General features: G+C 44.9%; 1 protein-coding gene across 1 annotated transcript in view; it reads right to left on the bottom strand.

Annotated features, from left to right (window-relative positions):
- Positions 1 to 14794, bottom strand: part of dnajc11b (DnaJ (Hsp40) homolog, subfamily C, member 11b) — a gene marked incomplete at both ends in the record, with an annotated part of 129906 nt that overhangs the window by 67971 nt on the left and 47141 nt on the right. The window contains 1 exon segment of the mRNA XM_084317109.1: positions 4405 to 4594. Coding sequence (XP_084173235.1) covers positions 4405 to 4594 — 190 coding nt within the window.

Raw genomic sequence — 14794 nt, 5'->3', positions numbered from 1 at the left:
GCTCCTCCCTCCCCATCAACATGGACCCCCTGCAATTTGCATACCGCCCCAACAGGTCCACGGAGGACGCCATATCCCATGTGCTGCACACAGCAGCATCACACCTGGACAAGAGGCAGGGGAACTATGTGAGAATGCTATTCATCGACTACAGCTCGGCATTCAATACCATAGTCCCCTCCATACTCATAGCCAAGCTCAGGGACCTGGGCTTGGGCTATGACCTCTGCCAGTGGGTCTTGGACTTCCTGACTGGCAGACCCCAGGTGGTGAGAGCAGGCAACTGCACCTCCTCATCCATCACCCTCAACATAGGGGCCCCCCAGGGCTGTGTTCTGAGTCCCCTCCTCTACTCCCTGTACACACACGACTGTGTGGCTCAGCGGAGTAGCAATACAATCGTCAAATTTGCTGACGACACAGTGGTGGTGGGCCTGATCTCTGCCAACGACGAGAGGGCCTACCTGGAAGAGGTCAAGGTCCTGGCGGGATGGTGCCAGGAAAACAGCCTCTCCCTGAACGTCAGCAAAACAAAGGAGATGATTGTGGACTTCAGGAGGTCGGGGGTCAAGGACTACAGCCCCCTCAGCATCGACGGGGCACCGGTTGAGAGAGTCAACAGCTTTAAGTACCTCGGAGCCTACATATCCGAGGACTTGACATGGACCACACACATTAACTAATTAAATTTGACAGCCAGATCAAGGCCGTGGTTAAAACAAGTTTTTTCCAGTTGAGGCAGCTGGCCAAAATTAAGCCCATCCTGCACGCCCAGCATTTTGAAGCAGTAATCCATGCATTTGTGACTACCAGGCTGGATTACTGCAATGCACTTTATATAGGGGTGAGTGGATCCTCAGTGGCTCGCCTTCAGATGGTGCAGAACGCCGCTGCCCGTCTTTTAACTGGCACTCGTAAATACGACCACATCTCACCGATTTTATTTTCACTCCACTGGCTCCCAGTGCACTTTAGGATTCATTTTAAAATTCTTTTATTTGCTTTTAAAGCCCTTCATGACCTTGCTCCACCCTACCTCTCTGAGCTGTTGCAGGTCTATACACCTTCTCGCTCTCTCAGGTCAGCTGACCAGCTGCTCCTAGTAGTGCCTACAACTAGGCGTAAGCTCAGGGGGGACCGTGCTTTCTCCGTTGCCGCCCCCAAAATGTGGAATGAGCTGCCACTGCAGATTAGGCAGGCCTCATCACTGCCCCGTTTTAAAGGCCTCCTTAAGACCCACCTCTTCTCTCTGGCTTTCGACACCATGTAGCTTGTTGATTTTATGATCTTATTGTCTTACTGTGTTGTTGTTGTATCGTTTTGTTACTGTTTCCCTTGCTTTTAAATATTTTTTTTTAAGTACTCTGATCTATTTAAACTTGTATTGCTGCCTATATTTACCTAATGTTTTTTATCTCTGTTTTGGTACTCTTGTTTTTTTTTTTCTATTTTTAGTGCTGCTAATAGTTTTTAATATGCTCCCCCTGTACAGCACTTTGTGCCCCTGTGGCTGTTAAAGCGCTTTATAAATAAAGTTGGATTGGATTGGATTGGATTAACAGTGTTGTGAAGAAGGCACGACAACGCCTCTACTTCCTCAGGCGCCTAAGGAAGTTCCAAGTCAGCCAGAAGATCCTTAAGAACTTCTACTCATGTACAATAGAGAGCATCTTGACCGGCAACATCACCTCCTGGTTTGGGAATAGCACTGCACAAGACCAAAGCAGACTACAAAGAGTGACACGTTCAGCCGAACGCACAATTGGAGGGGGGCTCCCCACCCTCCAGAACATTTACTACAAGCGTTGCAAGGGCAAGGCTAAGAGAATCATTAAAGACTCCAGTCACCCGAACAACTGCCTCTTTGAACTGCTGCCGTCAGGCAAGCGATACAGGAGTCTCAAGGCGAGCACAGAAAGACTCAGAAGAAGCTTCTATCCCCAGGCCATCAGGCTGCTAAACGAACAATGAATGAACACTACACAACAACAACCACCAAACGCACATAGCACACACATCCACACGCACACACTCACTTTAAACAAACACACTGTAGCACCCACTCCACACACTTATAGCGCACACCCACTTTGAACAAACACACTGTAGCACCCACTCCCCACACTTTATATTTATGGATGGAGGATTGCACTACAACTCGTACACCTTACTGTAAATTGTACCTAAAATTGTGCCTCGTCCCATTTCTGCTTTGCACTAGATAGTACTGTACATTAGTACACTGCATAGTATTGTGTATTGTATATTATATGGTAACTCAGAACATTGTACATATGTCTATACCGAACACTGTGACCTCATTTTCTTCTTCTAAATTCATGCTATATTATGTTATTATGTTATTTGATACTATCTTGTCTAGCACAGTCTCTGGAGCGTAACAGTAAGAAGCATTTTGTATGAAAGTATTCTGTACTTCTGTATGACAACTATTAAAGAACTTGAACTTGAACTTGTATACAATTTTAGCGATAGGTCAGTCTTATAATGTTTTAAATGTATGAGTGTTGTGTTATTGTCGTGTTTTTGTTGTGGCCTAACAGCCCTGGGACCATGACGGAAATAAGGGTTTTACTCTTTCTCATGTTATCCTTTGGATCCTTGTTGTGTGTTTTTAATCCATCAATAAAATAAAATAAAATCAAATCAATCAATCAATCATCCTAAATAAACATAAACATAAACACTGAATCTCACAGCAGAAAAGAGTCTGTTTACCTGCCAAAGAGCGCAGGTAAACACATCAGCCACAGCATTGGTTACACTACGGTAATATAACACAGCGTAACAATATGCCACTTGGTGCTAGAAGCTTTCATCCACAGTGGATGCATGTCGGTATGGGTGGCAGTGGGAATCAAACCCGTAACCTTCAGATACACAGGACCACGCACCTGTCCGCCATCTGTAACCGTGACAACATGGTTGTGTGTACAGTACCTGCAGGGCCATCTGTAACCGTGACAACAGGGTTGTGTACAGTACCTGCAGGGCCATCTGTAACCGTGACAACAGGGTTGTGTGTACAGTACCTGCAGGGCCATCTGTAACCGTGACAACAGGGTTGTGTACAGTACTGTACCTGCAGGGCCATCTGTAACCGTGACAACAGGGTTGTGTGTACATTAGGGCTGAGCCCAAACGTTCGGACCTTCGTTCGTTACGTTGGCATTCTAAATCAACATTCAAATTCTTTATTAAAAATATATATTATAATTTCTTTTATATATATATTTTTTGTGTCTATTCATTCTGTTTAAACCAATGGGGTTTTTCTTCACAGTTGCAGATAAAGATTAGGCTACACTAATATTATAGTATTAAAACTGATGAGTTATATTCATTAACACAATCGCGGCCACTTGGATGAGTCTAATAAATCTCAAGAGGACCAGGAAATGTAAACAGACGTGGGCCTGTTTGTAGAGCTAAATCTATACTTTATAGTATTGCTATCTGTCCATTCTCATTGTCAATTGAGACCATAAACCGTCCCTTCAAAATGGCTTAAAGAAAAAAATAATCATCAATACGTTCTCATTTTATAGCGCCGTGAATATAAGCGTTATACGGGATTTGGTCTAGTATATTTCCTGGAAGGCTAGATAAAGGGCTAATAGCTGCTACCGTTATATCCAATGGCATTTCCGTTATACATATGCTACAGAAATAACTCAAACTACATATGATCGGCACGATCCTCAAGCATGTATGCATGAAAGGGGGGGGGGGGGGGGGCGGGGGACGTTGTTTCTGATTATTGATTACCAATAACCGCGTTAGCCTCATTAATTGATCGGATGGATGGCTATCAAAACAAGGCCCGATCGGGATGTACTTTACGTGAAAAAGATCTTACCGTGGGCCGGTGGGATCCCCCCGAGCATTTCCCCGTTATCGATCGCCATCTGGTAGATCGATATGTCCATTGGCTGATGATAAATCCCCTTATTGCATAGTGAAATCTGCGACCCAAAACGTAATCCAAGCTACAGGCTGCACATCCAGAATCGAGCTAACTGAAAACTCCATTGAAAGTAAAAAAAAATTAAAATAGTCCACCGTTCAGCCACAGGGCACACTCCATTATCGCGACAGCGCCCCTAAGAGGATATGGCCGGTAATGCACGTTGGCGATTTGTCAAAGAGTAGGGTAAATCTGCAGTGCCGCTCGGCGACCTTGAATAGGTTATTAAAATGGAATAAAAGCAATAACAACTTGCCACGGATATATCCGTGCTTCTGTCCACAACGGGTGGAATTGAAACACGGAGATCTCCGTGGTCGGGCGCCATTGTGTTAAAGAAAGTTGATTTAATATAAAAAAGAGACTAATTTAATCATAAAAACAGGCTTCGGGGAAACAGCCTTACACTACAGTACCTGCACGGCCAGAGTGAAGTGGCTGGTCTTGGTGTCTCGGACCAGGCTGGTGGTCATGGCGCTGTTGGGCCCCCAGCGCCACTGCAGGTACCCCATGGTGTTCTGGTCCAGGTGGCGAGCCGTCATCAGAGAGCAGCTGGGCCTCGGACCACGGGGAGAGAACTGCATACCACACTGAGCTGTCAGGAAGCTAGAGAGAGAGAGGGGGGGGGGGGGAGAGAGAGGGAGAGGGAGAGAGGGGGGGGAAAGAGGAAGAGAGAGGGGGGAAGAGAGGGGGGGAGAGAGAGAGAGGGGGGGAGAGAGAGAGAGGGGGGGAGAGAGAGAGGGGGGAAGAGAGGGAGAGAGAGAGGGAGAGAGGGGGGGAGAGGGAGAGAGGGGGGGAGAGAGGGAGAGAGAGAGGGAGAGAGGGGGGAGAGTCAAATCAAATCAAATCAAATTTATTTATAGGGCCCGACAACACACGTTAATGTCCCCATGGGCCGTACAGGTCTTCTTTAAACAAGTCAAGAAGACAACATAACAATAAGTCAAGAACAGAACAAGAACACCATAGGGTCCAAACATTTTTTAGATGAATGCAAATAAATGAAAGAATGCAAGCACTCCCAGACATACCCCACGCGAAGGTAAGGAAAAACTCACTAAAACCTAACAATAGGGAAAAAAAGCTCCACAGGCAATGTGGAGGAGAGAAACCTTAGAAGGGCCGTTCAAGGGGGGATCTCCCTTCTTAGATGTCGGTGATAGTAGTGTTGCAGACGGACAGTTGGTAAGCATGCACCCATGTGTGTGGTGAAACACAGATGAGTGCATGCAATAGCAACTGTACATTTTGAAAAATTAAAGATAGAGCTAATAGCGATAGCAACTGAACATTTTGAAAGATTAAAGATAGAGTTGATAGCGGATCTATTTGAGGCACAGGGTAGGCTTGGGCGGTATCCTTATTTTCAAACCGGCAAACCTTTATGTTATAATACCCCGGTGCACGGTATTTGACGGTATGACTTTCATTTTCATCAGCGGGGGGGGGGGGGGGGGGGGGTGTTACGTGTTACCAAGTAAACAAATCATCGCCAGCTCTCAGAATGATAGTCCCGTCCCGCACCGGTAGAAGCCCGCACCGTTTTAGCGTTAGCATCTAGCCTATAGCCATGGCAGACTATTTGATTCCTTAAGGGCTAGAAATTGCCTGGGTTTTGGTCATATGCTCCCGAAATGCTCCCGTTGTTTGGCTACTTCTATGTGCAGTAAAAACTACTCGAATGCTTTATAACCTAGCCATTGATTTAGTTCAGGGTAATCCAAGATTAGCCGCAGAGCTAACGCTACTAACGTGAGCTAACGCTATTTATTCAAGCTCAGTAGCTCACAGAGAGAGATAAACAGCTGACAGCGGATAGTACAGGACGGTACAAATACAATAAAAAGGCGGGTGGGGGATGTTGTGTAAACCTTGTACTCTTTAGTTCACATATAATAAGAGACTGATTGCTCCACAAGGACCACAACAACACTGCTCTCGTCACAACGCTTTACGGTATTTTCACAGCACTGTCGCAACATTACACCGTTGTGACCCACTCGCTCCACTAGAGCGGTCTCGCCCTCTGCTGGCGAGTGTGTGCACTACACTCAGTGTGTGCACTACACTCAAAACTCCGTTTCACTGTTATAGAAACTGAAGCGCATCTGTGATTTTGACGGTGACGGACGGTATTGAAAATCAATACCGTAGGTATTTCTAAATACCCTGGTATACCTTAATACCGTCATACCGCCCAAGCCTAGCACAGGGGCGGCGCAAGAGGGTCACGTCCTCCCCGTCTTAGTCACGGGACATTCAACACTCCGGTCGTTGCTCAGGGACAGCCGGAGACAGGGGGCATTATTTGTCACGGCATACAAGAATACAATGAAATGCGGGTGGCCTTGCCCGCAACGATGTGCAATACAGTAATAACAACATATAATGGAATCCAATAAAACAACATTGTGCAATAAACAGTAACATAGTAGGGCATATCGGTATTTGTACATACGTTATTTACAGAGCATGGAGGACATGCTAGGTCCTGTGGTAGTGCAATACACTGTTAGCTACGGATGAGGCACTGGGTCTTTCTGTACATGGCTATTTTATACAATCTCAGGTTATACTATACTATTTTTTAAAGTGACCTTTCCTTAGTGGCCATAAGTGTGGGCGTGTGCAGCATGAGTGTGTGCTTGCTTGAGAGAGAGAGGGAGAGAGAGGGGGGGGGAAGAGAGAGGGGGGGGGGAGAGAGAGGGAGAGAGAGGGGGGAAGAGAGGGGGGGGAGGGAGAGAGAGAAGGAGAGAGAGAGAGACAGAGGGAGAGAGAAAGAGAAAGAGAGAGATAAGGAGAGAGAGGTGAGGAGGATGGAGATGGTGTGCTGGTCTCTTGAGGATGCAGGACGCAGCACTAGTGGTTCCAGAGCGACGGACAGCGTGGACTTAATACCAACACTGTGCCCCTGGAGGTGTGTCTGAGAAGAGGGGTCCTCTCACAGGGAGGTGTGTCTGGGAAGAGGGGTCCTCTCTCACAGGGAGGTGTGTCTGAGAAGAGGGGTCCTCTCTCACAGGGAGGTGTGTCTGAGAAGAGGGGTCCTCTCTCACAGGGAGGTGTGTCTGAGAAGAGGGGTCCTCTCTCACAGGGAGGTGTGTCTGAGAAGAGGGGTCCTCTCTCACAGGGAGGTGTGTCTGAGAAGAGGGGTCCTCTCTCACAGGGAGGTGTGTCTGAGAAGAGGGGTCCTCTCTCACAGGGAGGTGTGTCTGGGAAGAGGGGTCCTCTCTCACAGGGAGGTGTGTCTGGGAAGAGGGGTCCTCTCTCACAGGGAGGTGTGTCTGGGAAGAGGGGTCCTCTCTCACAGGGAGGTGTGTCTGAGAAGAGGGGTCCTCTCTCACAGGGAGGTGTGTCTGAGAAGAGGGGTCCTCTCTCACAGGGAGGTGTGTCTGAGAAGAGGGGTCCTCTCTCACAGGGAGGTGTGTCTGAGAAGAGGGGTCCTCTCTCACAGGGAGGTGTGTCTGAGAAGAGGGGTCCTCTCTCACAGGGAGGTGTGTCTGAGAAGAGGGGTCCTCTCTCACAGGGAGGTGTGTCTGAGAAGAGGGGTCCTCTCTCACAGGGAGGTGTGTCTGGGAAGAGGGGTCCTCTCACACAGGGAGGTGTGTCTGGGAAGAGGGGTCCTCTCACAGGGAGGTGTGTCTGGGAAGAGGGGTCCAGTTTCCATATGATCTGGTTTATCTTCAGTTTCCATATGATCTGTCTGGTTTATCTTCAGTTTCCATATGATCTGTCTGGTTTATCTTCAGTTTCCATATGATCTGTCTGGTTTATCTTCAGTTTCCATATGATCTGTCTGGTTTATCTTCAGTTTCCATATGATCTGTCTGGTTTATCTTCAGTTTCCATATAATCTGTCTGGTTTATCTTCAGTTTCCATATAATCTGTCTGGTTTATCTTCAGTTTCCATATGATCTGTCTGGTTTATCTTCAGTTTCCATATGGTCTGTCTGGTTTATCTTCAGTTTCCATATGGTCTGTCTGGTTTATCTTCAGTTTCCATATGATCTGTCTGGTTTATCTTCAGTTTCCATATAATCTGTCTGGTTTATCTTCAGTTTCCATGTGATCTGTCTGGTTTATCTTCAGTTTCCGTATGATCTGGTTTATCTTCAGTTTCCATATGATCTGGTTTATCTTCAGTTTCCATATGATCTGGTTTATCTTCAGTTTCCATATGATCTGTCTGGTTTATCTTCAGTTTCCATATGATCTGTCTGGTTTATCTTCAGTTTCCATATGATCTGTCTGGTTTATCTTCAGTTTCCATATGATCTGTCTGGTTTATCTTCAGTTTCCATATGATCTGTCTGGTTTATCTTCAGTTTCCATATAATCTGTCTGGTTTATCTTCAGTTTCCATATAATCTGTCTGGTTTATCTTCAGTTTCCATATGATCTGTCTGGTTTATCTTCAGTTTCCATATGGTCTGTCTGGTTTATCTTCAGTTTCCATATGGTCTGTCTGGTTTATCTTCAGTTTCCATATGATCTGTCTGGTTTATCTTCAGTTTCCATATAATCTGTCTGGTTTATCTTCAGTTTCCATGTGATCTGTCTGGTTTATCTTCAGTTTCCGTATGATCTGGTTTATCTTCAGTTTCCATATGATCTGGTTTATCTTCAGTTTCCATATGATCTGGTTTATCTTCAGTTTCCATATGATCTGGTTTATCTTCAGTTTCCATATGTTCTTGGCAAATATTCATCATTTGAATACCAGGCCACCATACTTGAGAGTAAATCCCCTGTGCTAATAATTACCATTTATCGTCCTCCAAAGCTCAGTAAAACCTTATTTTTAACAGAAATAGCTGAACTTCTATCTATCTGTTCCACTAACTACGACAGAACCCTGATAACAGGCGACGGAAACCTTCATGTGGAGAATGTATCAGATACTGAAGCTGTGGGCTTCCTACAGTTGTTGTACTCTTTTGATTTTATTCAGCATGTTGTCGGCCCAACACATAAACACGGCCACACCCTGGACTTGGTGATCTCTAGAGGTATGAGAATCACTGTCGACAAAATTATTGAAAGGCCGGAGCTATCTGACCACCATCTGCTATGTTTTAGTATGACTGTCCCTGATCTTGAGAAAAACAGTACAGACTATACTATTAAAAAACGTTTCTTTAGCCCGTCAGCAGCCAGTGAGTTCCCTAGTCATCTGGTAGGTGCGCCCGCCCTACCTGAATCTTCCTCAGTAAATGATATGGTTCAACATTTTAGTCTTAAAGTAAGGTCAGCTCTTGACAAAGTGGCTCCCTTGAAAACCAAGAGGAGACATAAAGCCAGAATAACACCCTGGATCACCGAACATATGCGTTCACTTAAGAGGGAATGTCGTAGAGTGGAGCGAGTTTGGAGAAAAACCAAGCTCACTGTCCACCTACAGTCTTTAAAGCAATCTACAGTTGCCTACAACAAAGCCATGCGTCTGGCAAGACAGACGTATTTCTCAGGCATTATTAATGAGAATAAGACAAATGCCAGAGTTTTATTTTCCACCATTGAACGTCTTTTAAATCCCCCCCAGTCCTACAAGCAGTCGCTCGCTGCCACTAAAGATAAGTGTAATGAGTTTGCATCCTTTTTTGATAATAAAATTCTTAACATTCGTGCTAGTATTGTGAGTGATGCTCTTAGCACAAACTCTCAAACTACAAATGCCGCTAGTAGTGCTATATGCAACAGGATAAATCGCTCCAGGGGAAGTCTAGCATCGTTCTGTGAAATTGATGAAAAGGAACTCCGCAAAACCATATCGCAAATGTCATCATCCTCCTGTTCTTTGGATGCCATTCCCACCCCCTTCCTCAAAGAGGTTTTAGACAGTGTGGTTGGAGATATCCTTAAAATTGTAAACAGCTCTCTCAAATCAGGCATCTTTCCAGACTCACTAAAAATGGCTGTAGTTAGGCCCTTACTAAAGAAACACAACCTTGATCCCTCTGTGTTGAGTAACTATAGACCTATCTCTAATCTCCCTTTTTTGGGCAAGGTCTTAGAAAAGACAATTTTTTATCAACTGGATGCGTTTTTACAGAAAAATGGGGTCCATAACAAATTCCAATCTGGTTTCCGGAGGGGCCATAGCACTGAGACAGCACTTGTAAAGGTAATTAACGACCTTAGGGTGTCTGCGGACAATAAAGAGGTATCCGTTCTCCTACTCCTAGATTTAACGGCTGCGTTTGACACAATTGACCACACAATTCTAATGCACCGCCTCGAGTATTGGATAGGTCTGTCAGGCACGGCCTTGTCCTGGTTTCATTCCTACTTAACAGGTAGAAGCTACTCTGTCAATCTAGCGAATTATGATTCCGACAAACACACCATCTGTTCTGGTATCCCGCAGGGATCCATTCTTGGCCCTTTATTGTTCTCCCTGTATATACTGCCGCTGGGTGGACTTATTACCAATCATAGAGTTAACTTCCATTTATATGCTGATGATACCCAGCTTTACCTCTCCGTAGCTCCAGACGAGCCCTGTGCTCTAGACCCGTTGTTGACCTGTTTGTCCAGCTTAAAAGGCTGGATGAGTGAGAATTTTCTCAAGCTAAATGAGGATAAGACAGAAGTTCTCATAGTGGGGTCTAGTGACCAGAGAGAACTGATAAAAAGTAGACTGGGTAACCTGAACGTAGAAAATAACACTGCAGTAAAGAACCTGGGGGTTATTATTGATTCTGAATTGAATTTTAATACACACATTAATCATGTCACGAAGATTGCCTTCTTTCATCTTAGAAATATTGCACGAATTAGAGCCTATGTGTCCCTGGATGATGCAAAAACGCTAATCCACGCTTTTGTTTTCTCTCGGCTTGATTATTGTAATGCACTTTATTCTGGCCTTCCAAAGAAAACAACTGACAGATTACAACTTGTCCAAAATTCGGCAGCCAGAATTTTAACTAGAACTAAGATGAGGGAACATATTACTCCAGTTTTAGCTTCACTGCATTGGCTCCCGGTTGTCTTTAGGATTGATTTTAAAATTCTCCTGCTTGTTTTTAAAGCTCTTAATGGTCTGGCACCATCTTATCTCTGCGACTGCTTACATAGATATGTTCCAAACCGCCCCCTCAGGTCCTCTAGTGCGGACCTGCTCGAAGTGCCTACAATGAAATATAAAAAATATGGCGAAGCAGCCTTTTGTTTCTATGGGCCGACGGCGTGGAATAATCTCCCACTACATATAAAACAGGCAGCCTCTGTGGATAGCTTTAAAGCACAGCTCAAGACATATTTTTATACTCTTGCTTTTAGCTGATTTTAAAATGCCTGTTGTCATTTATGCTTTTTAGCTATTTTCTTAATCATGTTTTGCTGGTCTTAAAATCCTGCTTTTCTTTTCCTTACTTTTTTTTTGTGCTTTATTGTAAAATGTTGTGTTTTTATTTCTTTGCTCTGTTAAGCACTTTGAGCTGCACTCCGTGTATGAAAGGTGCTATATAAATAAAGATTATTATTATTATCTGGTTTATCTTCAGTTTCCATATGATCTGTCTGGTTTATCTTCAGTTTCCATATGGTCTGTCTGGTTTATCTTCAGTTTCCATATGGTCTGTCTGGTTTATCTTCAGTTTCCATATGGTCTGTCTGGTTTATCTTCAGTGCAACTCCTTACAGAATACACTGAATAACAGAAGCTAAATGTATTATTTAGGATCGGTGGCCTGGGTCTATATTGATCGATGTGCTAATATTGTTTGCCGATTGTGTCTTTCACGGTGCGTTCTATGTGAGAAATGAAAAACGGTTAACATAAAAAATGCATGAAGTTAATAACCCCAGTGTTTAAGCTCTGCTGTCGCTCAGTGCCACCTCCGGTAGGCAGTTACATTGATTGGTGGTTGAATGAGAGTGGATGTGAATGAAATCATTTGCTATATTTGATTAGAATATTGCCTCACAAAAACGTCTTACTGTCTGTACTATTATGTACCTTACTACTATGCTACTATACTTATACTACTACTTATCAGGCTAATATATCTATATTACTATGCTACTATTGTTATACTACAACCTACTATGCTAATAATGTCTATGCTACTATTCTTATATAACTACCTATCTGGCCCCTGTGTTCACCGCCATATTTAATCAATCACTGGCGGAGTCAGTGGTCCCTGCCTGCTTCAAGATGTCTACCATCATCCCTGTGCCGAAGAAACCCTCCCCAGCATGTCCAAATGACTACAGACCGGTGGCACTCACCTCTGTGGTCATGAAATGTTTCGAGAGGCTGGTCAAGGACCACATTTGTGCCTCCCTCCCCAGTGATATGGACCCTATGCAATTTGCATACAGGACAAACAGGTCCACCGACGACGCGGTCTCCCAGGTACTGCACAGCACCCTCTCGCACCTTGACCGTCAGAAGGGGGGCTATGTGAGACTGTTGTTCATTGACTACAGCTCAGCGTTCAACACCATAGTCCCCACCAGACTGGTGGACAAGCTGATCGAGCTGGGTCTGAGCTCCGCCCTGAGCGCCTGGGTACTGGACTTTGAGCGAAAGACCCCAGGCGGTCAGGGTGGGGGGTCAGACCTCCAACACCATCACCCTGAGCATCGGGTCCCCCCAGGGCTGTGTTCTGAGCCCCCTGCTGTACTCACTCTACACACACGACTGTGTGGCCAAGTTCAGCTCCAACTCCATAGTGAAGTTCGCAGATGACACGGTGGTGGTGGGGCTGATCTCGGACAACGACGAGAAGGCCTACCGGGAGGAGGTTGAGGTACTGGAACGCTGGTGCCAGGACAACAGCCTGCTCCTGAACATTGGTAAAACCAAGGAGCTGATCGTGGATTATAGGAGAGGACAGCAGGAGACACACACACCACTGATGATAAACGGGGCTACCGTGGACAGGGTGAGCAGCTTCAAGTACCTGGGGGTCCACATCTCAGAGGACCTGACATGGTCAACACACATAGTCACAGTAGTAAAGAAGGCGAAACAGCGTCTCTACCACCTGAGACAGTTAAGGAAGTTCAGAGTATCGGGGAAGATACTCCAGTCCTTCTACTCAGGAGCTGTAGAGAGCATCCTGACCGGAAACATCACTGCCTGGTATGGAAACAGCACGGCACAGGACAAGAAGGCCCTACAGAGAGTGGTGCGCTCAGCCGAGCGTACCACGGGTATTGCGCTACCTCCCCTGCAGGTTCTATACAACAAGAGGTGCAAATCCAGAGCCTGCAGGATAATGAAAGACCCTCACCACCCCAATAACAGCCTGTTTCAGCTGCTGAGGTCAGGCAGACGCCTGCGAACCCCAGCTACTAGGACAGAGCGGCTTAGGCTCAGCTTCTTCCCCCAGGCCATCAGAGCCATGAACAATGAACATTGAGTGCTCAGAACATTGAACTGTCCACACACAAGCACACATGAACACACACACGACACGCACACTGTGCACGCTCACACACGAGCAGCCACTTAACACTTTAACATGAGCGGGCACACACTCATGTCGCACACACGCACACTTATGGCCGAAGGAAAGGACACTTTAAATTAGAATAACAGGAACAGTGTATTGCACTACCAAAGCTAACTAGCATGTCCCACATGCTCTGTAAATAACTATGTACAGATACCGAGATGTCACTCCATGTTACCTGCTACCTGTTACTGCACAATGTTGTTTCCTTCTTTTGATTCTATTATATGTACCACTGTATTGCACATCGTTGCGGGCAAGACCACCCGCATTTCATTGTATACCTGTATGCCGTGACAATTAAAACTCTTGACTTGACTTGACTTGATCATGCTACTATGCTACTCTGTACTTTCATAAAACAGAAAGCATCTGCTGATAGATATACGAGGTCTGTAGTCAGAGGGGACTGTGTCGTTCCAAACAGGAGGTCTGCTTTTAGTCAGGCAGCCTTTTCCGTGAGAGCAGCCCACACCTGGAACAGTCTGCCAACACGGCTCAGGGAGTATCAAAGATACATTTAATTTCAAATCTAACTTAAAATCATGGTTGAGAGATGGTCAAGTGTGCGACCATTTTCACTGAGGGGCTATGATGTATTTTAATGTATTTTAATATATTTATTGTATTGTCATGTGATTTATCAGCGGGCTACCTAGTTATTGGTTTAGTGCACTTCCTACTTCCAGTTGCTGCTAAACAAGTACAAGTGCATTGGTTTAGTGCATTTCCTACTTCCTAACTGGCTAACGTTATGAGACATAACATAAAGACGCTATGGCTCGGAAAAGCCTTATGGACCCAACTCTTTAGATGAGGGAACGGGTACATACAATACGCGACCACTAATAAAAACGTAACTATACTAACGTTATGAGAGCTAACATTGCTACCTACTGTACAAGTGCATTGGTTTAGTGCATTTCCTACTTCCGGTTGCTACTGAACGGACATGTTTGTGCGGACCTGTTCTCCCAAACTGATCCGCAAATGACTGTTTTCATTTTTACGTGATTTCTTTTTTTCTTTAAAACATTGATCTTAACTGATCACTGTGACTTTATTGCTTTTATCGTTATATATGCCTATGTTTGTGTACAGCACTTTGAGCTACATGACATGTATGAAAGGTGCTTTATAAATACTTACTTACTTACTTACTTACTTACTTACTTACTTACTTACTTACTTACTTACTTACTTACTTACTTACTTACTTACTTACTTACTTACTTACTTACTTACTTACTTACTTACTTACTTACTTACTTACTTACTTACTTAATTATTATAGAGCTCATGTCACCTGCCCCAGAGACTACAGTTGAAAATTATCCA

This window comes from Notolepis coatsorum, assembly GCF_963971535.1.
Source record: "Notolepis coatsorum genome assembly, chromosome: 6".
Classification (NCBI taxonomy): domain Eukaryota; kingdom Metazoa; phylum Chordata; class Actinopteri; order Aulopiformes; family Paralepididae; genus Notolepis; species Notolepis coatsorum.
This window is presented reverse-complemented; position numbering and strand designations above follow the sequence as displayed.